At 44.3% G+C, this 23,684-nt stretch overlaps 1 protein-coding gene across 2 annotated transcripts; it reads right to left on the reverse strand.

The window, feature by feature from the left end:
• Window positions 1-269: 269 nt before the first annotated feature.
• Window positions 270-15,330, reverse strand: LOC123092095 (chromatin-remodeling ATPase INO80). 2 transcript variants are annotated; one of them, XM_044513777.1, is made up of 22 exons: window positions 15,030-15,327; window positions 14,190-14,274; window positions 13,220-14,010; window positions 12,942-13,139; window positions 12,710-12,820; window positions 12,021-12,406; window positions 11,806-11,914; window positions 11,638-11,718; window positions 11,258-11,424; window positions 11,041-11,166; window positions 10,762-10,923; window positions 10,634-10,691; window positions 10,244-10,474; window positions 9,977-10,123; window positions 9,322-9,876; window positions 8,864-9,121; window positions 8,495-8,602; window positions 5,605-5,699; window positions 5,353-5,509; window positions 4,233-4,433; window positions 2,467-2,595; window positions 270-977 (listed from the first exon to the last, which is right to left on the reverse strand). In XM_044513777.1, exons 1-22 carry the CDS (start codon window positions 15,105-15,107, stop codon window positions 720-722), a joined length of 4,491 nt encoding a protein of 1,496 aa, XP_044369712.1. In that variant the 5' UTR covers window positions 15,108-15,327; the 3' UTR covers window positions 270-719. The 2 variants fall into 2 exon arrangements, with proteins under 2 accessions (XP_044369712.1, XP_044369713.1); XM_044513778.1 differs by lacking the exon at window positions 270-977 and adding an exon at window positions 2,892-2,928 and having other exon boundaries at window positions 15,030-15,330.
• Window positions 15,331-23,684: the final 8,354 nt, after the last annotated feature.

A 23,684-nucleotide genomic window follows, 5' to 3' on the forward strand; every position in this document is an offset into this window, starting at 1 on the left:
TGAACTCCTTCCTTCGATTCGTATTACTAACACTAATACATTAGACGAATCTAAAACAGGTAATATGAATCAGAGAGAGTAGTATGATCTATCTAACATTAAATACATCCATACCTACACAAATCTAAGACAAGTAATATGAATTGGAGGGAGTAATATATTTCACTCGTATAAATTAAGTACACAATCAAACAAGTGATTTGGCAAACCCCTGGCATCTCACTGTTAATTTTCGAAACGGAGGGAGTAATAGACACACTTAACATCTATTGGACGGACTAAATAAAGTCATAAATTAAGTGATAGATGTTTCCAACTCGGAAGCACAGCAGATATTTCCTGCCATGTTCATTTTTAGCCTAACAAAACTCTACATCACTACTCTCTTTACACAGCAAAATTATTCCTATATGTGACGGAACATTGCTAATGCTTATTTACAAAATGGCTAGAGCGAGCATCGCCAACAGCAGGGATAAGGGCTGGCAGTAACAGCCATCATTGGGCTCAGCTCACTGCAACTGCACCCAAGTTGCGGTCCCAGGCTTCTGAAAAGAAGCTGCACAGCACAGTTAAAATACTTATTGAACTGCGTAACACCTTAAGCAGATCCAGAGCTCCTCCAATGGGTGCCATCTTTGATGCTCCTACTCAACACCACAAATTAGAGTCTTGCCATTCGCATCTTATGTTTTCATCAGGTCAACCCAGTAGGTCAACTAGGCTGAAGGAGTCTGGGATTGCAACTCTTCTGCATCATTGTTGTCATTGTTTTCAGCTGCATCTGCAGGTTTCTCAACATCACAAGCAGCAACGGGTTCCTTATCCTCACCCGTGCTCCTCACTAGTCTCTTTGATCTTTTAGGCCTCAGAGAAGCAATATGCTCCTCATCTTCGACAGGACCACTCTCGGGAACAACACCATCCGCACCATTATTATCCTGTGACTTTGGAGGTTTCTTGTGCGAGCCCTTTTTCTGGAAATATATTAGTAGTTAATTAAACAAATGAAGCCCACACATAGCAAGGCTGAGAAAGTTAGGTGAATCTAACAAAGCCTCAAGGAAACAACATGGGGCTAATATATAATAATTGGTTAGTGCACATTATCATTATCTATTATTTCACAGCTACTTATTACAATTGTTGCAATATGATGTAATATAAGTATCTCCAATACAGCACATTGCAAGGCAACTTATTCAAAATAGCATCAAGCAGGATAAGGACTGGTGCAGGCAAAGATACTGAAATTGAAAGGGTAAGATAATGCAGCTCATTTTGTTTTGATCATCTCTTTGCATTTTTTGGTACTCCCTCCGTTCCTAAATATTTGTCTTTCTAGAGTTTTCAACAAGTGACTACATACGAAGCAAAATGAGTGAATGTACATTCTAAAATATGTCTATATACATCCGTATGTGGTAGTCCATTTGAATATCTAAAAAGACAAATATTTAGGAACGGAGGGAGTAGAATATGTACTACGCCCTCCGTTCCTAAATATTTGTCTTTCTAGAGATTTCAATAAGTGACTACATACGGAGCAAAATGAGTGAATCTACACTCTAAAATATGTCTATATACATCCATATGTGGTAGTCCATTTGAAATCTCTAAAAAGACAAATATTTAGGAACGGAGGGAGTAAAATGCAAGTCAAACCCAACCAATACGCCTAAAGTTAAATCCATCTATGCATGTCAATCACACAAGGAGCTAATGAAGTTCTATATGGGTGCCAATCCAATATGTGAAACTGCATCACTTGTTCTTTTATATTCGCTTCAATTGGAATTTTAAGCTTGCATACTAAGTAACGCCTCAATGATTTTGTGTTTATATACACACAGGGTGATATGAATTCCTAAGAAAATACAGCAAAAGAAACTTCAAAGCCCCAACCAAGGGTGTGATCTATCCTATCACAAAGAAAGAAGTGACTCGATGAAGCAGCACAAGGTTGTGGAGGAGCAACTCCACCTTGCTGCTACAATGTGTACAGCACAAGTGTTGAAGGAACAACTTAACGTGCTGCGGTAGATATCGCTCTAGAGGCGAATGTAAGCCAATATGGCAGCAGGAGTTCAATCCAGAACTCCTAGAGCACAAGATCTACTCCAAGATCTTAGCTAAGAACACCAAGTTCTATTATAGGTAGTGGGGTACATAGTCTGGGTACAAAGTAGAGGCGAGGACCTCTATTTATAGGGCTTTGGGATGCCTTCACATACTTCTACTCATAGCTGGAATACTCTATCAAACATTATTTAAGTTTCACCATTCTACTCATAGCTACTCACAACTAGAAGACTCTAGAAAACAGTAGGTAGGGTAGAAAAGAAAAGAAATACTACACTAGAGTAGAAGCATCTAGAAGTAACCAAACAAATCTGACATACGATTTTTTTTTCCTAATCTAGTGTTCCTCATCACTCGATAACTCAGAAACGTTTCTCTGTGTACCTTTTTGCTGGTTGTATTATCTTGTTCTACAGGTTCTTCAGTTGGATCATCCAAGTCTTCAAGCTTCAAATCTCCTTCTTTGTCAACCTTGATGGCCTTTGCTCGCCTCTTCTTTAGTCGATCCTTTGCCTAAAAGGGTGAATATGCAGATGAGGAATATTCTTGCCAGACTTTTACCACCAACTCAAAATCATCTGTACACACTCAAAATGAAGTCAACAATTCTTAGAAAATGTTTTGGTTTGAGCAAAGTGGTTGCTGAGAAAGGTCTGAATTACGAAAGCCTAAGGTTTTTCAAGCCCCAGCTGTACCAATTACCCGATGCTTGCTAGAAACAAGGCACTGTACAGTTTCTCCATAAAATTAATTCATAATCAGCAGAATCGCTAACACAAGACATATCAGTAAACTCACAGCCAAACAACCTGGCAGAGATCATGTTCATGGTGAGATGGCCTTTCCCTGTGAGTTAAGAGAAAATGAGAACCAACAAAATTTTCCAATTTAGAACTGATTTTGGAATTAAAATTTGGTAGAGATATTAGACCAAGTAGCATTTCAAGATACAAGTTGGCCGTGTAGATTCCATTGCAGTCTGTAAAAAGATGGAAATGATATACCCCCTTAGTTCATATTTACATGACATAATAGCTTTCTTTGGGCACTCGGATTAAGGAGCTGACACGCTAGCCCTATTAATTCCTTCAGAAGTATGTGTTCGAGTAAAAGGTCCATCTTTAATGCAAGTCTGCTCACAATGTAACATATGCGCTTAAACATCAAATGATCAAGGTTTTCGAGTCGATGAGTTGCTCCAGGGGGGGGGGGGGGGGGGGGGGGGGGGGGGTGACTCTAGACTAGTCGAGACTCATGGTCGACGAGTCGACATGCGATGAGTCGACGTGAGTTAAGCAGTAGGGAGCAGACCAGCAGCAGGCGGCGGGAACCAAGGGTGGAGCCGCAGCAACCAGCCAAGACCAGGCCACCAGGGGATGGGAGGAGCAGACCAGCAGCAGCAGCAACTAGGGGATGAGCAGCAGGCAGCAGCAGCCAGGGGAGAAGGGGACGAGCAGCAAGCCAGGGGCGGCGGCGGCCACAGAAGAGGGTTGAGTCGGGGGAGGGGGGTGTTGGAACTGTTCGATCTAGGTTTCCAGAGGGTCAATATTGGCCCAGTAAGGCCCAATGAAACCCTAGCCTGCCTAGCTCAATCTGAACCATCTATATTCTCAATCTTCACCGTCCATCTACTCTCTTCTATCTCTTTTCTCTCACCTGCTCCCTTCCAGCCTCCAGACACGCATCAACAGCCGCAATGGCCTTGCTGCAGCTCCTTTATCATGGCTTCTCTGCCTCAGCCCCTTCCTCTCCACCTCCCCCCTCCTTCCATAGAACCACCCCTCCTTGCAGGCTCCGTTTCCTTTGCCAGCACCTCTTCCATGACAGATTGATCGAGTCGCTCGACTCAAAAACCGCAACTAGTCGATCGAGTCGCTTGACTCATCCAATGATTCGAGTCGACAGGTTGAGTCGACCTTCATTTAACGACTCGTCGACGTCGACTAGTCGCGACTAGTGGTTCGACTCGAAAACAGAGCAAATGATGCATGCACAACAAACACACCTCACGGTATCGAAAAGCAGGAGTAAGAGTCAGTAACATTTAAAATAATGCCAACACGGGAATCAGCTGAAATTGTAAAATGTCGTCTATCCTCAAAGAAAATAACAAGTCTAAAACATCATCTACTTATGAGGGAATAATTTACCTGCATTGATATTTCTTTCAATTTGTGTGCAATCTGTGTATCATCAAGAAGTAATGAAACAACATCCTCTTGTCTCATCAGATGATCATCCTGAACTTGTTTCCCTTTCATAACCAACTCTTGCACTGCATTCTTCTGCTTTGCCCTTTGCAAGATTTTCTCCTCAATAGTGTCTTTGCATATAAGTCTATACACGGTTACCTACAATTCCAGGTTTGAAATAATATATAAGAAACTGAGCCACTCAACTATTAATTATAAATATTGGTGGAATTTGTACATTCGGATAACAGACTAGTGTTATTTGAGTTGGTGAAACCAAACAGTTAACAAATAAGAGCTGAACTTCAGTGCTTTTTTTACAAACACTGAAATTAGTGATCAAACAAGGTTTTAAAAGTCCAAAAGACTAAATACAGGTTAACAGTTGGCCAGAAACCATGAAAGATGAAAGATTGGCTAGTCTCAAGCTTGTCCAGCCTGGTATAAAAAAAAGGGTTACAGACCATGTTTGTAACTTTAGCCAACCCAAAAAAACATGACATTAATGACAGCAGCAATAGCAGCATGACCTATATAACAAGAAACATAGCCACCCCTCTGTCAATAGTGTCAATTATGCAGTAATGATTCTCATAATACGAGTCCATTCAAATAATGAATACATCCCATACAGGATGTAGAACCTCATGATGGCGGCCTATGGATGAATCAGTAACAACACAATAATAACAAATCATCTTCTCTCGTAAACATTCAGACCCATTTACAAATGAATCTTTACTTGCCATAATGTTGAATAGTTGCCGGCCAGATAAAGACAGTCAATCTAGACTAGAGACAATGAATCTAGATTTAGGCATTAGATTACAACATTCCTACCCAGGGAATACCAGGGACAGAGTCAACAGGATCGGCAATTTTAGTACGAAAATCTTGGACAAGATTGGCAGATTTAGTCCGAGAATCTTTGTATAACAAAGAATGCACATATTTTACAAACAGTAGTTCTAGTATGAAAATCTTCAACGAGACTGTCATAAATGCACATATTTACAAACAATATGGTGCTAAAGTTGCAACAGGTTGCAAAGTATGTATACATTGAGGTTTAACTTACCTCCTTCGTCTGACCAAGTCTGTGTGTTCTATCCATTGCCTGCTGGTCTTGTGTCGGATTCCAGTCAATTTCGTAAAATATAACTGTGTCAGCAGCAGTCAAATTAATTCCTAGTCCCCCAGCTCTTGTACTTAGCAAGAAGACAAATATATCATTCCTGCAGACAACAAAACTCTGCTGAGGTCATGTTTGAGGAGCGTTATCATCTCAGAGCAGTAGTTACGTCCTATACAGTATCCACTAATGCCTTACCTGTTCTGGAAATTCCGGACCATATCACGACGATCAGAAATTGCAGAAGACCCATCCAGTCTGAAATACTTGAATTTCCTGAAATTCATGTAGTCCTGAAAATAGCAGTGCATGACACACAAAGTTAGAGAAGGGTTCAAACTTACAATCATAAACTCAACAAGATCTTTTGAATGAGTAGTTCATATATACAGCTCCATATGATAGTAAGGCACACACTTCCTTGTTCATTTCAGTTCCTTCACAAAGTTCACAAGGCCAGTCAAAGAATAATGGAAACCTAGGATGCTCCTAAAGTTTCTGAAACACGGTACTCAACATTTTGCATCCTGTTAGTCAACTATGCAAGCTCAAATCCACAGTGATATTTTTAGATGTGCATGCATAACAAAGTTTCTTTAAGAATATTATTATTATTATTTTAGCAAATCTCAGATCTATAACTCCAAAATAGGAAATTGCAAAACTAGCTAGCGGCAACGAAAAGAGCTCGTCGTGGTTTGTTCGTAACGAAAAGTGGCTTCTCGTTTGGAGGGGCAACAAAAAGATTGCAACATCAACGCACTGAACATCGTGACACCCCGGAGCTCCCTTGGCCAAATCTTCACGCCATCAGGACAGTATTGACAAGGAGAATCCATCCAGATGAAGGGCTCAAATCATGCATTGTGGAGGACGAATTTCACCGTTCAATCTACACCGACTGCCGCAATCCTGCATCGCACTCAATGAAAAAATTTCCAATCACTTGCACTCATCTACACATCTGGATGTAGCCAGCCACCTAAACATTACCCCTCGTCCTATTTTTGCACTTGGCCGCGTGCACCATGATCCATGGCAACATCAGCTTCATGTCCACAGATAGCACGAACGTAAGTTGAGCTCCAGCACATGGGGGTTGGGCAGGCTGAACCCGTGATTTTGGCAATGGATGTCAGGGTTGGTCAGGCTCGAGCTAAATCGAAGATTTCGGTTGTGGATGTCAGGGTTCTCGGGCTGAACCGATGATTTCCGCCGTGGATGTCAGGGTTGGGCACGCTCGGGCTGAACCAACGGTCTTGGCCGTGGATCATGTTAGGAAGTATTAGTATTGGTCTAGGCGCCTTTATACTAAGTTTCCTTTTCTTGCATCTCAAGTCTTGTGTAATATATATGCCCCTTGGGCCTTCGATAGAGATAAGTTGCTTTCATAACATGGTATTAGAGCCTAGGTTTAGGTCTCCGGACGCTGCTACTCGTCCTCACGATTGATTTTATTTTTTTGTCGGTCTCGTAAGATGAATTCTTTTCAGTGTTCTTCCGATGGTTCTCTTCTCGATAGATCTCTTCGCCCGTTGTCAATGCCTCGGCCAGATCGGGCCGCCGACTGCCTTCTGCCAAGACGTGCAGAACACGCCTGCTGCCTTCTGCCAACAAGGGGCATGACACGCGGCTGCCAGCTTGCCCTGTGCGTGACTCTTCCTCTGCTACTTTTCGTGGCTACTGCTGCTACTTACGTGTTGCTCCCCCTGCTGCTTGCATGCTATGACTCCCTACATCTACTTTTATCTTGTATCTTCTACTGATGCGGTGTCTTCCTGTGATGTGCCATCTCTTCGTTATCCCCGGCTTGACTCGACAGGTCTTGAAGACTCTTCATGCTATGGCGACACTCTCAAGACGCAGAGATTTGGATTATCATTTTTTTTCTAGTATCACACTTCTTCGAATGCAATGCCATTGCATACGCTCTGCGTTTGACCGGGGGGGGGGGGGGGGGGGGGGGTTAGGAAGTATTAGTATTGGTCTAGGAATCCTTATTATACTATGTTTCCTTTCCTTGCATCTCAAGTTTTGTGTAATATATATATGCCCCTTGGGCATTCAATAGAGATAAGTTGCTTTCATTACAGATCACACGCACGAGTACGTACTAAAGCTTGTTCACCGATGCTCGTACAAGCAACAAACATACTACCTTCACCGATGTGCGCATACAAGCAAGCATGGACTCAGAGCAACACATGCACATATACTTACTAAAGCATTCAAGCTTGTGCACCGATTCTCAGCAAGCAGCTGGATCGATGCGGAGCAATACATGAGTATGGCACGTGCAGCTGTTGTTGCAAGCAGCAACTAACAGCAGCTCTTCGTTGCCGCCGGCAGCGACCAGCTCTCTTCGTTGCGGCTGGCAACGACAGATCTCTTTTCGGTGCCGCTAGCAACAGTACGGTGGTAGTTTTGTGATTTCTGATTTGAAGTTATAGATCTGAGACTTGTTAAAATATTAATAATAATAATATTGTTTTAACAAATCCCATGCGTAACTCGGAAATATAGTGGTTTTAGTGGAACCAAAGTATCCAACATAATATAAACACTTCACTAAAGATATCTCACTATAGAAAATCAGCACAAATCTACGAAATGAAGATAATTGTGATGGCACAAACTTTCAGCTAAACAAATTTCAATAACATTTTCCCATGTGTCTGATCTATCTATCTAGTACTACCACTGTCCTAAAATATAAGACGTTTTGGCAGTTTAAATCGTCTTACATTTAGAAACAGAGGGTGTATATTCTAAAGAACGGAAAATTATAACTGTGAATTTACTACCTCCGGGGCCAGCATACAGGGCCGGAGGGCCCCCTAGTTTTCTGAGTCAAACTTGACCACCAATTTAACAAGGAAAATATGAGGTATGTTCCAAAAAAAAGTACACTGTTGGAAACATCTTTCAGAAGCAAACCCAATGGTACAATTTTGGGGGCATATAACCCATATTTTCTTAGTTAAATCGGTGGTCAAAGTTTTTACTCAAAATACTAGAGCGGCCTGCATACCTGTCCGGAGGGAGTAACTATTATTGCAAGAAAGATCTGAACATTTTTCTATAGTACCTCAAGGATGTCCAACATTTTAGTCATCTGAGCAAATAGGAGCACACGGTGATTTTCAGCTCGGAGTTGCCGCAGTAGTTTATCTAACGTGTGGAGCTTCCCAGAATCCTGTCATCAAGCATTTCATGACAGTTAATAAGGGGTCATAAATATGTGCAATAAAAACAACATTACACCAACTTTTCATAATGATCTATGCGAAATTTTCGGAAAAAATGTACAAGTAGTTAAGCAGTTCATGAAGCTAAGTAGCAAAAAACTGATTTAAAATCGTAACTATACAAAGAGAATGAAATTGTGCAGCCAAAGCTACAAACCTAAACAGACAATTTCTAGCATTATATGCACAAGCAAAAGTTATAAACTTACCGTGAGCATTTTAGCTGGATCAAAATTACTCATAGGCGGAGATGACCCGAATATCCTGTACGGTAACTGTAGCATCGGTTCAGGGATGGGCAAATCAGTACATACTTCCTGTATCAAAGTATTATGACCATTCGGTATTCTAGGACCATTGAACTCGGAAATGCGAGCAAATCCCAGAAACAGCTTCTTGATCCAGGGATCATGCATCTCATCTGTTAACTTGTAGGCAAAATTCCGATCTGAACAACAGACATTTATCTGGAAGAAGAGGAAAGGGGAAAGGAGGGTTAACCAACACGACCATGGTTATAAGTGGCTAACATGCATAACCAAAAAACATCTCCACTATATAGAAGTTCCAGAATTTTAACACTAAAGCTAAGATTACTGAACAGATGCCCTGACGCAGAAAGAAGTGCAAAAACCAGCGTCAACACAGATGAAACAGATAGACTTACCGGCGGTGCTCTAGCTGGTGGGATAAAACCATATGTTGAACGAAGAAGCCGTATGTTCGAGACAAGCCTATCCTGGTGAGAAAGCACTAGTGCTTCACACGGGTTATCGCTCAGGCCTATTTCAAATTTTGTTCTGAGCAAACTGGAGTCTGCCCTTTTAGGTGAAAGCAATAATCTAGTAACAGCCCGGACTTTTGTGGCATCATACTGACTGAGCTGGAGATCAGAACCTTCTGAATCAAGGAATAGATCCACGATTTCATCAACATACTCCATCTTGCAATGTGTCGCTGAAAACACTAGTCTCTCAAATAATGAAGACGTGACCAGGAAGGAAGCTTCAACTGGGGACAGATTCGTTAAACGTGTAAAGCCAAATGCACCAGATGGCAGAACAGATGTGGTTCGTGAAGTTGATTCTGGAACTGCCGAATTATGGATATTGCTTGGCAAAAAAATATTGAACAGCCTGTTGATATATCCATTCCGGAATCCACAACCATCGACGGGTATTTCTGTGTTACAGATGATTCCTTCATAAACTAACTTTGGAATCTGTGGAGATTGAGAAAGAAATAATACATTAGTAGTGTTTGACTGTCTGTGATTGTAAACCATATGATCAACAATAGAAACTGTTATTGATCGATCGTACCTCAAACACTATAGGATTCCTCTTGCCTGCATAATGTATATCTTGCAGCTCCCCAAATGGGGGAGGAAGAAGAGAATTTGGGATCTCCGCAAAATAAAAGTAATAGCTTCCCTCATTGCGCTCAAACAGCTCTGGATGATTGCAGACCTAAGAATTACGTGGAGAACAATATCAAGAAAACCCAATGAGTTAAAAAACCTACACTATCATAATTTTCAGTAGGGGCCTAAAAAATAACTAAATAAATTTTAATTGTCGGAACTGTACCTTACGTAGCTGCATGACAATATTCATCAGGCTAAGCAGCTTCTTGTCATTTAGATTGCCACGACTTCCATCAAGCAACTCATTAAGAGAGATCTTATTCTTTATGGCTTGATAGAAGATTTGCTGGCGAGAACTCAATCTGCAGGGCACAATTTCTTCTTTCTTTTCCGTCATTTCTGCTATGACATCAATCTTAACACGGCGGAGCATAAACGGCTTCAATATAGCATGCTGTGCAAATAGAGAACATGTCATAATCTTAAGAAATAGCAAGGCTGTACCAAACTTTACCCATTTGAAAACTTAAAGTCTTCTAAACAAGCACGAGACATAGGCAATCACTTAAAATAATCATGAAACCATGGTATTCACTATATATGACTATCTTACCAGTCGACTAAGTTGATGTTCATTCAAGGTCCCTCCATGTTCAGCATGGCCCTCGATCCTGGAAGGCCAAAGAAACGTAAGCAATAAAGTTAAGACAAAAAAACATAACTTCTGTAGGAAAACAGTACCCTTTTGAGAACCACTCATTAAACTGTTCGTGGCTGTCAAACAAAGTGGGCATGATGAAATGAAGAAGTGCCCATAGCTCAGCCATGTTGTTCTGAATTGGTGTCCCAGTAAGAAGCAAGCGATTTCTACAGTTAAAGCTCAGCAAAGTCTTCCAGCGCTGGCTGCGGTATAGAGCAAAAAGATGGTAATTATTTGTCAAGCAAGGGCCATGCAATAAGGAAAAAAACAGAATAAACAAATGAAGATAGGCATGAGTTACAAGAAGCATGAAAAATCACCTGCTTGAACTTTTTATAGCCTGGGCCTCATCCAATACCATGTACTGCCACTTAACACGCCTCAAAAGCTTCTCTTCATTCACAAGTATCTGATAATTTGTGATGAGAATGTGGAAGCTAGCATCTCTATAAATGAGAGAAACAATGTCACATGATTGGTTTATGACCCTGTTATAAGAGAGACAATGAAGATAACAATGCTTCGATAAGAATCTACCTCCGATAAAGACGCTTGGGATTGATGTTCTTGCGAAGAACCACCCTTTCTGGGCCCCAATATGGGAGTATCTTAAGATCAGGGCAGAATCTGATCACCTCTTCAGCCCAATTATTCACAACAGATGCAGGAGCAACCACCAGGAAGGGACCCCATATGTTTTTATCCTGCATGAGACACCCATGTCATATCAAATGCTTGCCATGCAATATTAAACTACAACATAATATGACATCTCCAGAAGGAATAAACAAAAGAGCAAGAGATAAATTAAGTTCAGATACAACTGAGATTGGGTTCAGAAGTAACATGGAATGAGATCCAAAAGCAGTTGGGCAACAAATAACTAAATGAAAATTTAAGAAAATATATTCATAAACCTCAGCCAAGTGGGATAAGAATGCCATAGCCTGCACAGTTTTGCCAAGACCCATCTCGTCGGCAAGAATGCCATTTAACCCCTGCAAGAAATCCAAAGTGTGACGTTATAACCTAATAATGGCAGTCACCACAAGTGACCGAAATACAATAGCTCTGTAAGAGTTTACCTGTTCATAGCAATTGACCAGCCACTGCAAGCCCTTTAACTGATATTCTTTTAATACACCTTTAAACAACTCAGGGGTCTGCACAGATGACTGCTCAGGCATTGTTGAGCTGAAAACAAGATCCTCCCAGGCAATAAGCTTTAGAGAATACAATTTCTTTTGTTCTACAATGCTTGTTTGCAATTTAAAAAGACAAAATTCCAGATATAGCTTACGGGTGTAAGAGATCAATCTTGCTAGGCTCCATAGTAGCTGAATCGTCCGTTGGAATACCAGACTCCGAAGATTGACAAAGCCTCACAATTTCACTATCAAATGCATTTGTCATCCTTTTTTGTTGGGACACGGCATGCTGAGCAGCTCTAAAAGCCTCTCTTTTTAATTCAGCTTCATCGGGATCTTCCTCGTCATCAACCTCAGGAGCAGATCCCTCATCAGGCAGTGCTGATTCGCCAGCCTTATTCTGCATAAAGTGACTATAGAGCTCAGTTTGGGATAGCAGAAAGTTGAGCCTCTGCTGCTGTCTTTTTGCTTCGCGTAGTTCCTCTTCTCGCTTCAAAGCTTCAGCTGCATCTCTTTCCTCTTTTTTCCTCAACTCATACTGCGAAACAGGCACAAAGAATGAGTGATGTGATATTTTGTCTTGTTCTACAGCGCACAAGGGCAGTAAACACCATGTGCTAAACTGGACTGAAGGCAATACAAGACAATACACAAAACATTAACAGATTTGGGATAACAATACTCATATAGTGAAATGGCTCAGGGGATGTAAGAAATGGATATAGTATCAACTCATATAGTTCAATACTGTGAAATAGATAAGCATTCCTAATAAAAGGCAGATTGTATACTTTCAAAATTGCAACAAAGTTAAACAATTGTAAGCTTATGAGACAAATACCTGTTCCTTGTCTACCCGTTTCCAAAATATCAACATATCCCTAGCAAGCTTCCTTGTGCGTACTGGAGCACTTCTCATCAGTTTCAGTGACCTGCTGACCTTGAGCTTCACCTGGAAGTTAAACAAGAAATGAGTAAAGGCTTCGGATGACAAATGGTTCAGCAAGAATGTAAACTAGAACACATTGAAATGGTGTCATGCTTTAAGGTGACACGATAGACAAATGCAATACCTCCCGTTGACAATTCTCAGAAAAGCGTTTAGCATCCATTTGCCGTTTCTTCAGCAAAGCAGTGAAATTTCTGTGATGCTTTGGAATGTTTCTAGCAATAATATGCCAGCGTTTCAAAGAACTTGCCAAATCTTCTTTCATGATTTCAGAATGTTCCTTTTTCACTATTTGCTTCTTTGGCAAGCTCCGCTCGATAATCTGCATATATGACATCACATTGTTGCTAAGTACACTAATAAAACAGCATGAAATCAAGTATTTTAACATATGAAACCAACCTCATATGTATCTCCTTTTTCCAAGACTTTAACATAATGAACCTGCAAACTGCCGGATTCTGAAATAATAGATCTTCGTATCCTCCCAGCTGATCCCTCTGGAATTGCAAAGGGGTCCTCAGTTACTTGAAGTGCAAATTTCTGGATCTTTACCCTTTCCTGGAGTGATGCATGTTGAGGCTGAGGTTCGGCTAATCCACCACGATTAGTAGCCTCAAACTTAAGGTCAGTGCCAAGCATTGCTGACAGGGTGCGCAGATCTAGCGTGCCATTCAAGAAATGCTCCTCGACACGTACATCAGAAAAAACAGGCAGATTAAGGGAAGATGCCAACTTATCATAACCCTCTGGAATTAAGTAGCTCACATTATCCCCCATATCCAAATAGGAAGAATCAAGTGAAGCTACAATCTTATTGAAACCACCATATGCACTAATAGATCCCATCCCATTATACTCAGGTGAGGTTTCTAACACACCTAATGCTGCAACATCCTTGAAATCACTTCTGTATTTCATAACTCTTGTATTGCCATTTTTGTGTTTTAACATTTGGGGGGGGTCTGCCCGAGGAGGATCAGAACCAAAAACACCCTCCTTAACCTTTGACCTTCTGTACTTTTGAACATGTTCACTCAGCATTGTACGGTAGTGCTCCTCGGTTATTTGGTTACTGTGGGCATCTGCTTCCTCATCATCGCTTGCAACACCAAGATGCCTTTTTCGCTTTCGATGCAGCCCATGAGAAGCATCACTCACACCATTGTACTGATCCGACAAGGACCCTTGACCTTAAAGGAAAAGTTGGGTGAGCAGCAAGATCCACACAGAAGCATATATACAACAAGATGGATTTTAGACAATTGCCATTTGCCACAGAGAGAGAGAGAGAGAGAGAGAGAGAGAGCAAAGAAATGTACTAATAAAGATAAGAGAATGAAGGAAGGAAGGAAGGAAGAGTTGAGCTTACCTTGGCTACTCACGCTCCCATTTGGGCTACTATTCCCATATCGATCAAGATCTTCCGGTAAAGGGACTTTAAAGTTTAGCAATGGCTACAATGTCCAGTAAAAAAACAATAAGAATGATAGATCAACAGAACTTAACAAAACAAGAGCAGAAACAACTTGTCTGCTTCATCAAGTCAAAAACAAAAGGCAGATTCCACATTAAAAAAAAAAGATGTCCACTATTTGTATTTTCCACACTAGATCGCTACCTAAGGCAATACATATTTCAGTTAACCTACATCCACACAGAAAAAAGCAGACAGCAACAATACCACTACGGAATCACCAAAATGATAAATTTGCAAGCTCTAAGGGTAACATAGCAAGAAACTAAAGCCAAGAGTCATGTGGAGATCCCAGCAACTAAAAAACTTTAATTGTATGAAATACTAGACAATCTAGGCAAAGGCATTAGCAGCAGAGATGATACAAGATGACAAGTGGTAAACCGGACAAGCATAGCAGCAGTAACCAGGAAACGGTAGCACAAGGCATCAGCCAGTAAGCATGATTGCAACACCATCACCAAATAACCTGCATTAGGTTCCAACTAGCGAGCCTCTAAACCCTGAGCCAAAACCGGCAGCTCCCACCCAAACCACTGCCGAATTGCACCTGCAAACTGGACAAACAAGGGAACAAGCCCACCACACCCCGAGAGAAATCCCCGAGTCCAGTGACAAAGAGCTCCACAGCCCATCCCCAGCCCCGATCAGCCGCGCCCCTAGCACAACGCAGCGCTTGCCACGCAGAGAGGCCTCCAGTCAAGCGAAGAAAGAGAACAAGAGACGAGCAACTACCTCGAGGTTGAAGAGGTTGGAGTAGGAGAACCCGCTGCCGTTGGCGCCGCCGCGCGGGGAAGGGCGGCGGGGGTCCATAGCAAAACCCTAGATAGTGCCCCCCCCCCCCCCCCCCCGCGCGCTTGGAGGGACGCTCCGGGGGTGGAGCGGGAACCGAGGCGAACGCGGGGAGCGGCGAGGATGGCGGTGGGGGCGGGCCGCGACGGCGGAGGGGTCGGCGAGATTAGGGTTAGGGTTTGTGGACGGGAGGAGGGGGAAGCCAGATGGGACGCGGAGGTGGAGGGGGGACGCGGATGTGGTGGGGGAAGTAGTAGTAGGAGGCATGGCTTGGCCGAAGGGGAAGAGAGAGAAACAAAGGGTGGGCGAGGAGAAGGAGGGGTAGCAGGGAAAGCGAAACGGGACGGGCAATAGTGCAAGGGGGTTTTCGGGTTTCGAGTAGTAGAAGAACAAACGAACAGTGCACGGCTACCGGCGCTTGGATTTGGCAACGGTTTTTCGTTTCTTCGTTTTCCTTTTCCCGGCCGAATATCTCGCAAAGTAGAGCATCTTTAAACTCCCTCCGTCCAAAAAAAGCGTGTCCGTCTTGAGCGACAAACTTTTTTGGACGTAAGGAGTAGATGATGTAAATGGAAAAATAACTAAGTTATACATCTTCAGGTCCAAAATTCATCTTGAACAGATGATGTGAATGCAAAAAATTATATCTCCATCTTCAAAAGATGCAAAATACAACACCTAGAAATGCATCTCCAGTTCTAGGAGACGTAAAACGGTTGGTAGCGCGCCAACCATCCAACCGCTTCATTTTCGTTCCGCCCGTCGACCGCCGCCCGGGCCATGGCCAACTCCAATGACCCCGCCGCCTCCTCTGCCGTAGCCGCCACTGGAGATGCATCTAAAGTATTAAGTTCATAATAAACAGAGTAAGGGTGTAATATTTTGAGCGAGCGAGAGCCAGAGCCAGAGCATTCGTACGTCTTCACGGCCCGACCGATCAAGCACCGAAACTACGGCACCTCCGAGTTCTAGCACACGTTCAGCTCGATGACGTCTCTCGAACTCCGATCCAGCCGAGTGTCGAGGGAGAGCTCCGTCAGCACGACGGCGTGGTGACGATCTTGATGTTCTACCGTCGCAGGGCTTCGCCTAAGCACCGCTACAATATTATCGAGGAGGACTATCGTGGAGGGGGGCACCGCACACGGCTAAGAGATCAAGAGATCAATTGTTGTGTCTAGAGGTGCCCCCCTGCCCTCGTGTACAAAGGAGTGGAGGAGGGGGAGAGGGTCGGCCCCTATGGCGCGTCCTGGAGGAGTCCTACTCCCGGGAGTAGGACTCCTCCCCTTCCATGTAGTAGGAGTAGGAGACAAGGAAGGGGGAGAGGGAAGAGAAGGAAGGAGGGGGCGTCGCCCCTCCCCCTAGTCCAATTCGGACTGTCATAGGGGGGTGGGCACGGCCTGCCTCTCTCTCTCCCCAAAAGCCCAATAAGGCACATATACTTCTTTCCCGTATTCCCGTAACTCCCCGGTACTCCGAAAAATACCCGAACTACTCGGAACCTTTCCGATGTCCGAATATAGTCGTCCAATATATCGATCTTTACGTCTCGGCCATTTCGAGACTCCTCGTCATGTCCCCGATCTCATTCGGGACTCCAAACTCCTTCGGTACATCAAAACTCATAAACTCATAATATAACTGTCATCAAAACCTTAAGCGTGCGGACCCTATGGGTTCGAGAACTATGTAGACATGACCGAGACACGTTTCCGGTCAATAACCAATAGCGGAACCTGGATGCTCATATTGGCTCCTACATATTCTACGAAGATCTTTATCGGTCAAACCGCATAACAACATACGTTGTTCCCTTTGTCATCGGTATGTTACTTGTCCGAGGTTGGATCGTCGGTATCTCAATACCTAGTTCAATCTCGTTACCGGCAAGTCTCTTTACTCGTTACGTAATGCATCATCCCGTAACTAACTCATTAGCTACATTGCTTGCAAGGCTTATAGTGATGTGCATTACCGAGAGTAATATCATGGAGATCTCCCCCTATATCTTGTAATTCATACACACATTTAAGATATCGAATGAAGAATTTGAAATGCATGATGAAATATGGTGACTGATGTAATTTAGCATGAGTGCATAACATATATGAAGAAATAGCATGCAGAAAAACAGCGCAAAAGTATCAGGTCACCATCGGACTTAAGTTTACAACTCGATCCAACATATACTTTAGAAGAGCGAGAATTGCAAATTAACAAAAAAACGCACATATAAATAGACCCGCTTGAAGACTAACTCAAATTTCTCCCCCTTTGTCATCAAATGACCGAAAGGGGCGAAAAGTGAGGACTAACGCCCTTGAAGAATTTCTTCATTATGTCGATGGAGGAGCGCCAACGTTGTTGCGGTCGGTTGTTGAAGTAGGGCCTACCGCAGTGTCGTCCAATTCTTCATTTTCACCAATCTCGCGTGATGAAGAAAATGAGCTGGCCACCAAAGAAGGAACTTTGACTTTCCTGAATTTCTTCGATAGTGGCTAAGACCAGTCAAAGTCCTACTCCAAGCCCATCTACTTAAGATCTTCTTCACCGTAGAGATGAGACAGAACAACCCAAGTTCGATCAAATACTTCATGGAGGTAGTAATGGTTCTTCTTCACTGAATGGTGTATAGGAGTCATGTTATGACGAATTGAACCAAACTGACGCTTGACCCATTTTTGGTTGCGATCGACCTTCTGATGAAGACAGAGGAGAAGCTCATGATCAGTCATCACCCTTGGCGCTCTGCCTTGAGGATTTTGCTTTGAAGCATTGGCGATATAGTCATGAGTGGCAGAGTCATCATTGGTGGAGTAGGATGCAGCTTTGCGGAACTGTCCATCCAATGGACGAATGCCTTCATCAATAATAATGGCCTTGCCCTTCTCATCAGCGGAGGAAATAGTATGCTTGCAGACTTTAATGGGGGGGCAAGTAGCTGCCATGGTTAAGTGTATCAGCCTTGTAGTTGATTGAAGACCTTGATCTGATGGATTTCATGATCCAGGGAGCGTAAGGCTTCAATTCAAACAGAGAAAGAGCAACATTTGCCATAGTCCTCATGAAGAAATCATGGTAGTTGATTGGAATACCATGCATGATATTAAATAGCAGATTCTTCATGATGCCAATGAACTCTTCGTCATTAGAGTTCTGGCCTTTGATTGGACTCAGGGTCTTCGTCAAGATTCTGTATACGGTCTGAGGCACATAAAGCAATTCCTTCATGAGGAATTTGGTTCTTCGGGCTTGGCCAGACTTCAGCGGCTTCATCAACACTTGCATGAAATGACCAGAGAGCTCAGGTTCATGATAGAGGAGATGTGCACCTTCAAGGGGAGGACTGACAGGTAGGGCATGAAGCAATTCAGAGGCCGGTGCTTTGAAGTGTGTGTTCCCTGTCATCCAATCCAATACCCAGGAATTTACATCTTCAACATTGCCGATGATGTGCAGCGTCACGTAGAACTGAAGAATTGCCTCTTCATTCGAATCACATATGTCAGTGCAGAAGTTGAGTAGCCTAGCATCATGAAGAACACTGAGGACTGGGGTGAAGCAAGGAAGCGATTCCATATCCACATGAGGAATATGCTCATGGTCAAAGATCTTGTCCTTATCGAAAAGTAGTGAAGAGTAGAAGTTCATTTGACTTGCTTTCCAGAAACGCTTGCAGCGTAGACGAGCAGAGTCATATGGGTTGTAGTCAGTGAAGAATACATGTTCATGAAAGAAGTCATCAGCCTTGAACTTCTGCTTCTTTGAGAAGGGATTCTTCAGCTTGGGCTGAGGTGTATCAGTCAATGTCTTCACCACTTCTTGAATCATAGTCTCAGGGGCCACAAGCTGAGGAATTTCAATTTCCACTTTAGTAGCAGCCTGGGTCTCCTTTTCTTCAGCAGCATTAACATTAGCACTAGTGGCTGGAATGTCTTCAGGGATGTTAAGAAGAGACGCTTGAGGTTCATCAGAGCCCTATGAATTTCTTCAGTCTGGACTAGGGACTGAGGAATCTGTTGCAGTGGGGTGAACTGTGACGCCCCCGATTCAATAGTACACTAATCATGCACGCAAATGTGTACGATCAAGATCAGGGACTCACGGGAAGATATCACAACACAACTCTAAAACATAAATAAGTCATACAAGCATCATAATACAAGCCAGGGGCCTCGAGGGCTCGAATACAAGTGCTCGATCATAGACGAGTCAGCGGAAGCAACAATATCTGAGTACAGACATAAGTTAAACAAGTTTGCCTTAAGAAGGCTAGCACAAACTGGGATACAGATCGAAAGAGGCGCAGGCCTCCTGCCTGGGATCCTCCTAAACTACTCCAGGTCGTCATCAGCGGGCAGCACGTAGTAGTAGGCACCTCCAGTGTAGTAGGGGTCGTCGTCGACGGTGGCGTCTGGCTCCTGGACTCCAGCATCTGGTTGCGACAACCAGAAAGAAGGAAAGGGGAAAAGGGGGGAGAAAGCAACCGTGAGTACTCATCCAAAGTACTCGCAAGCAAGGAACTATACTACATATGCATGGGTATATGTGTAAGGAGGCCATATCAGTGGACTGAACTGCAGAATGCCAGAATAAGAGGGGGATAACTAATCATGTCGAAGACTACGCTTCTGGCAGCCTCCGTCTTGCAGCATATAGAAGAGAGTAGATTGTAGTCCTCCAAGTAGCATCCTCAAGTAGCATCTCCAAGTAGCATATCCAGTCGCATCACATAGCATAATCCTACCCGGCGATCCTCTCCTCGTCGCCCTGTAGAAGAGCGATCACCGGGTTGTCTGTGGAACTTGGAAGGGTGTGTTTTATTAAGTATCCGGTTCTAGTTGTCATAAGGTCAAGGTACAACTCCAAGTCGTCCTGTTACCGAAGATCACGGCTATTCGAATAGATTAACTTCCCTGCAGGGGTGCACCACATAACCCAACACGCTCGATCCCATTTGGCCGGACACACTTTCCTGGGTCATGCCCGGCCTCGGAAGATCAACACGTCGCAGCCCCACCTAGGCAAAACAGAGAGGCCAGCACGCCGGTCTAAACCTAAGCGCACAGGGGTCTGGGCCCATCGCCCATAGCACACCTGCACGTTGCGTACGCGGCCGAAAGCAGACCTAGCCTAGTGGCGTTCCAGTCCAATTCGGCGCGCGCCGCTCCGTCGCTGACGTCTGAAGTGCTTCGGCTGATACCACGACGTCGGGATACCCATAACTACTCCCGCGTAGATGGTTAGTGCGTATAGGCCAGTAGCCAGACTCAGATCAAATACCAAGATCTCGTTAAGCGTGTTAAGTATCCGCGAACGCCGAACAGGGCCAGGCCCACCTGTCTCCTAGGTGGTCTCAACCTGCCCTGCCGCTCCGCCACAAAGTAACAGTCGGGGGCCGTCGGGAACCCAGGCCCACCTCTACCGGGATGGAGCCACCTGTCCTTTCAGCCCCCTCGTCAGAATCACTTGCGGGTACTCAATGAGCTGACCCGACTTTAGTCACCATCTGTATAGTATGTATGTATGTATAGTATATACCCGTGATCACCTCCCAAGTGATCACGGCCCGATAGTATAGCAAGGCAGACTGACAAGAATGTAGGGCCAATGATGATAAACTAGCATCCTATACTAAGCATTTAGGATTGCAGGTAAGGTATCAACAGATGTAGCGACAATGTCAGGCTATGCATCAGAATAGGATTAACGAAAGCAGTAACATGCTACACTACTCTAATGCAAGCAGTATAGAAGAGAATAGGCGATATCTGGTGATCAAGGGGGGGGCTTGCCTGGTTGCTCTGGCAAGAGAGAGGGGTCGTCAACTCCGTAGTCGAACTGGTCAGCAGCAGCGTCGGTCTCGTAGTCTACCGGAGAGAAGAGGGGGAAGAAATAATGAATACAGAGCAAACAAAGCATCACAAAATATAACAAGGCAATACGCGGGGTTTGGTGTGCCCTAACGCGGTAGTAGGTGATACCGGTGAAGGGGGGAAAACATCCGGGAAAGTATTCCCGGGGTTCCGTGTTTTCGGGCAGAGGAGCCGGAGGGGGAAAGTTGCGAGTTCGATAGGTTAGGGGGGTGTGGCGGACGAACGGACCGCGTATCCGGATTCGTCTCGTCGTTCCGAGCAACTTTCATGTAGAAAGTATTTTAATCCGAGTTACGGATTATTATGTATAATTTTTTAAAGTTTTAATAATATACTAGATTTTCTAAATTACTTTTAATTCAAGTTGACCAAGTCAATTTGACTAGTCAAAAAGAGAGCTGTGACCCACATGTCATGGACTATTTACCTAAAATAAATAAATAAACCTAACTTATTTAATTGGGACCTACATGTCATCTACTATTAGACTAATTAACTTAGCACTAATTAATACTACTAGCTAAAGCTAGTACTAACAAGGGCCGGCCACAGCCCAACCGGCCACACGCACGGCACACACACAGCACGCAACACACGGTGCTAGAGGTTGAAAGTGTGTTCTGTCAATAAAAGATAGCATTTTGTGATTTTCATAGTATTTAATTTATGCCTTATTTGAATTTGGTCCAATGGGGTAACTTGGAGCTTGTCAAGTGTACTACCTAGACAAATTAATTCCAGCTAAGTTAAACTTTGTTTGACCACAGTTTTGTTGCCATCCAGAGGGTTAATAGAGTAGAAGTAACAAAAGCTAGCCAGCGCTACAGTAACATTCAGTTACTGTAGCAGCGGCAGCAGAGCAGCGAATCGCAGTGGCAGGGGTGGCCGCAAGCGCGGGCACGCGCGGCCGAGCGCGCGCGCCGGCGGGCAAAGCGAGGGAGGGGGGCGACGAGAGCGGGGCTGCATGGCAGGTGTGGAGGCGGCCTGCAGTGGTGCCGGCGTCGAGAGGAGCGGCGCCGGGGTTCGGCCTAGCAGCGTACGGCGGGCGGGAGGCGAGCAGGCGCAGGGAAGGGCGCGGACGGCGAGCGCGGGTGTGATAGCGCAGCACGGACAAGCAGCGGCCCTAGCGGACGTGGCCGGAGCTTCAGCCGTGTCGGCGGCCGGTGACGAGCGCGGCGGTAGCAAGTGCAACGGCGACAACGAGCTACGGTGGCGATGGTAGTAGCAGCAGGAAACAACGAACCAAGCCTACAGGAGAGGGGTTTCGACCGGGAGCTCACCGCGGAGGCACACGGAGGCCCGTTGGTGGCTTAGGAGCTGCAGAGGCGATGGATCGATGAAGGGCAGCGGCGACGACCGAGGAAGAAGATGGCGTCGATCCGGTCGATGATGTGGCCTCCCGGCCTCGATCCGGCGGCGTAGTCGACGCTGCGGACAGCGAAGGCGCTGCTGGAAAGGTCCCAGCCTACGGGGCCGACAGAGAGCATGCGGATGATGAGAACCATGGCGCCGATGGCTCGGTAGTGCGCGAGGAAGGAGGCAGCGAGCGGGAGGAAAAGTGGCGAGGCTAGGGTTCTCCAGGGGGGTTTCGGTGGCCTTATCCATCCACGCGACCGAGGGATCGCCGACGCGTGCACATCGCCGGCTATGGCGCCGGTGGATGAGCGCCACGCCCTCCCGTGAACAGGAGGAAGGAGAGGCTAGGCTGGGCTGGGTCATTTTGCCTAATGGGCCACGTGCCCAGTAGATTAGGTATTATGTTTCTCACCTCCTTTTGTTTATTGTTTTCCTTATTTATCTACTGTTTTGTATTTAGTTTAGGTACTAAATGATTTTAGTTAAAATTGAAACTCCTCACATAATTACCTCCTGATATTTTAGGTGTTGTCCAAAAAGTTTGGGTTATTTAGAAATGTTTGAAACTAAGTTCGTATTTTAATGGGCATAATAAGTGATGCTTGTTCACTTTAATTGTTTCCAGGGGAAATCTAAAAATCCATTAAATGATAGTTCCTACATGGTAACCACTTAGTGAATAATTTCAACCCAACAAACATTTTAATTGACAGTTTTAAGAAATAAAAATTTGACTTGTTATTTGAAATTTGAATTTGACTCCGATTTCATCAAGTGGCAAATTGGCTTAATAAAACGTGATGACATGGTACATTAGGGTGGGTTACTGTAGCTTAATTATCCGGGTGTCACAATTCTCCTCCGCTACAAGAAATCTCGTCCCGAGATTTAAGAGGTAGTGAAAGGGGGGAAGGTTTGGTAATGAATCTAGCGGGTCTTCTCATGCTGGCTTGCTCTTCTCGAAGAGGCCGGTCCAATACATTGATGTCTTCATTTCTCTGCTTCAAGTCATCAAGATAAAGTCGGTATCCTTTCTTCGGGGGGTTCCATCATACTTACGAAAGAATAAGGGGGTATTCTGGGAGAACGAACCTCTACAAGGTTGACTATCGGTCGATATCATCGGGGAAGGTGGCAGAAAGTAACTCTCAAATTGAATCTTAAGAAAATATCGAGAGTAAGGTAAGGAGGTATCATGGAAAGTTTCGAGCGGGCAGGCAATCGTTCAATGTCTGAAACGAACTGTTGAAGGGGTTTAGAGCAATGTGATTAAGCATTGCATCTGGTACCTGAATAGATCAACAGGCTGGTGGCCCGTGAATTACATACAAAGTCAAACGCGAGGAATAACTTTGACAACGGGGTG

This window comes from Triticum aestivum, chromosome 4B (genome assembly GCF_018294505.1).
Source record: "Triticum aestivum cultivar Chinese Spring chromosome 4B, IWGSC CS RefSeq v2.1, whole genome shotgun sequence".
Lineage (NCBI taxonomy): Eukaryota > Viridiplantae > Streptophyta > Magnoliopsida > Poales > Poaceae > Triticum > Triticum aestivum.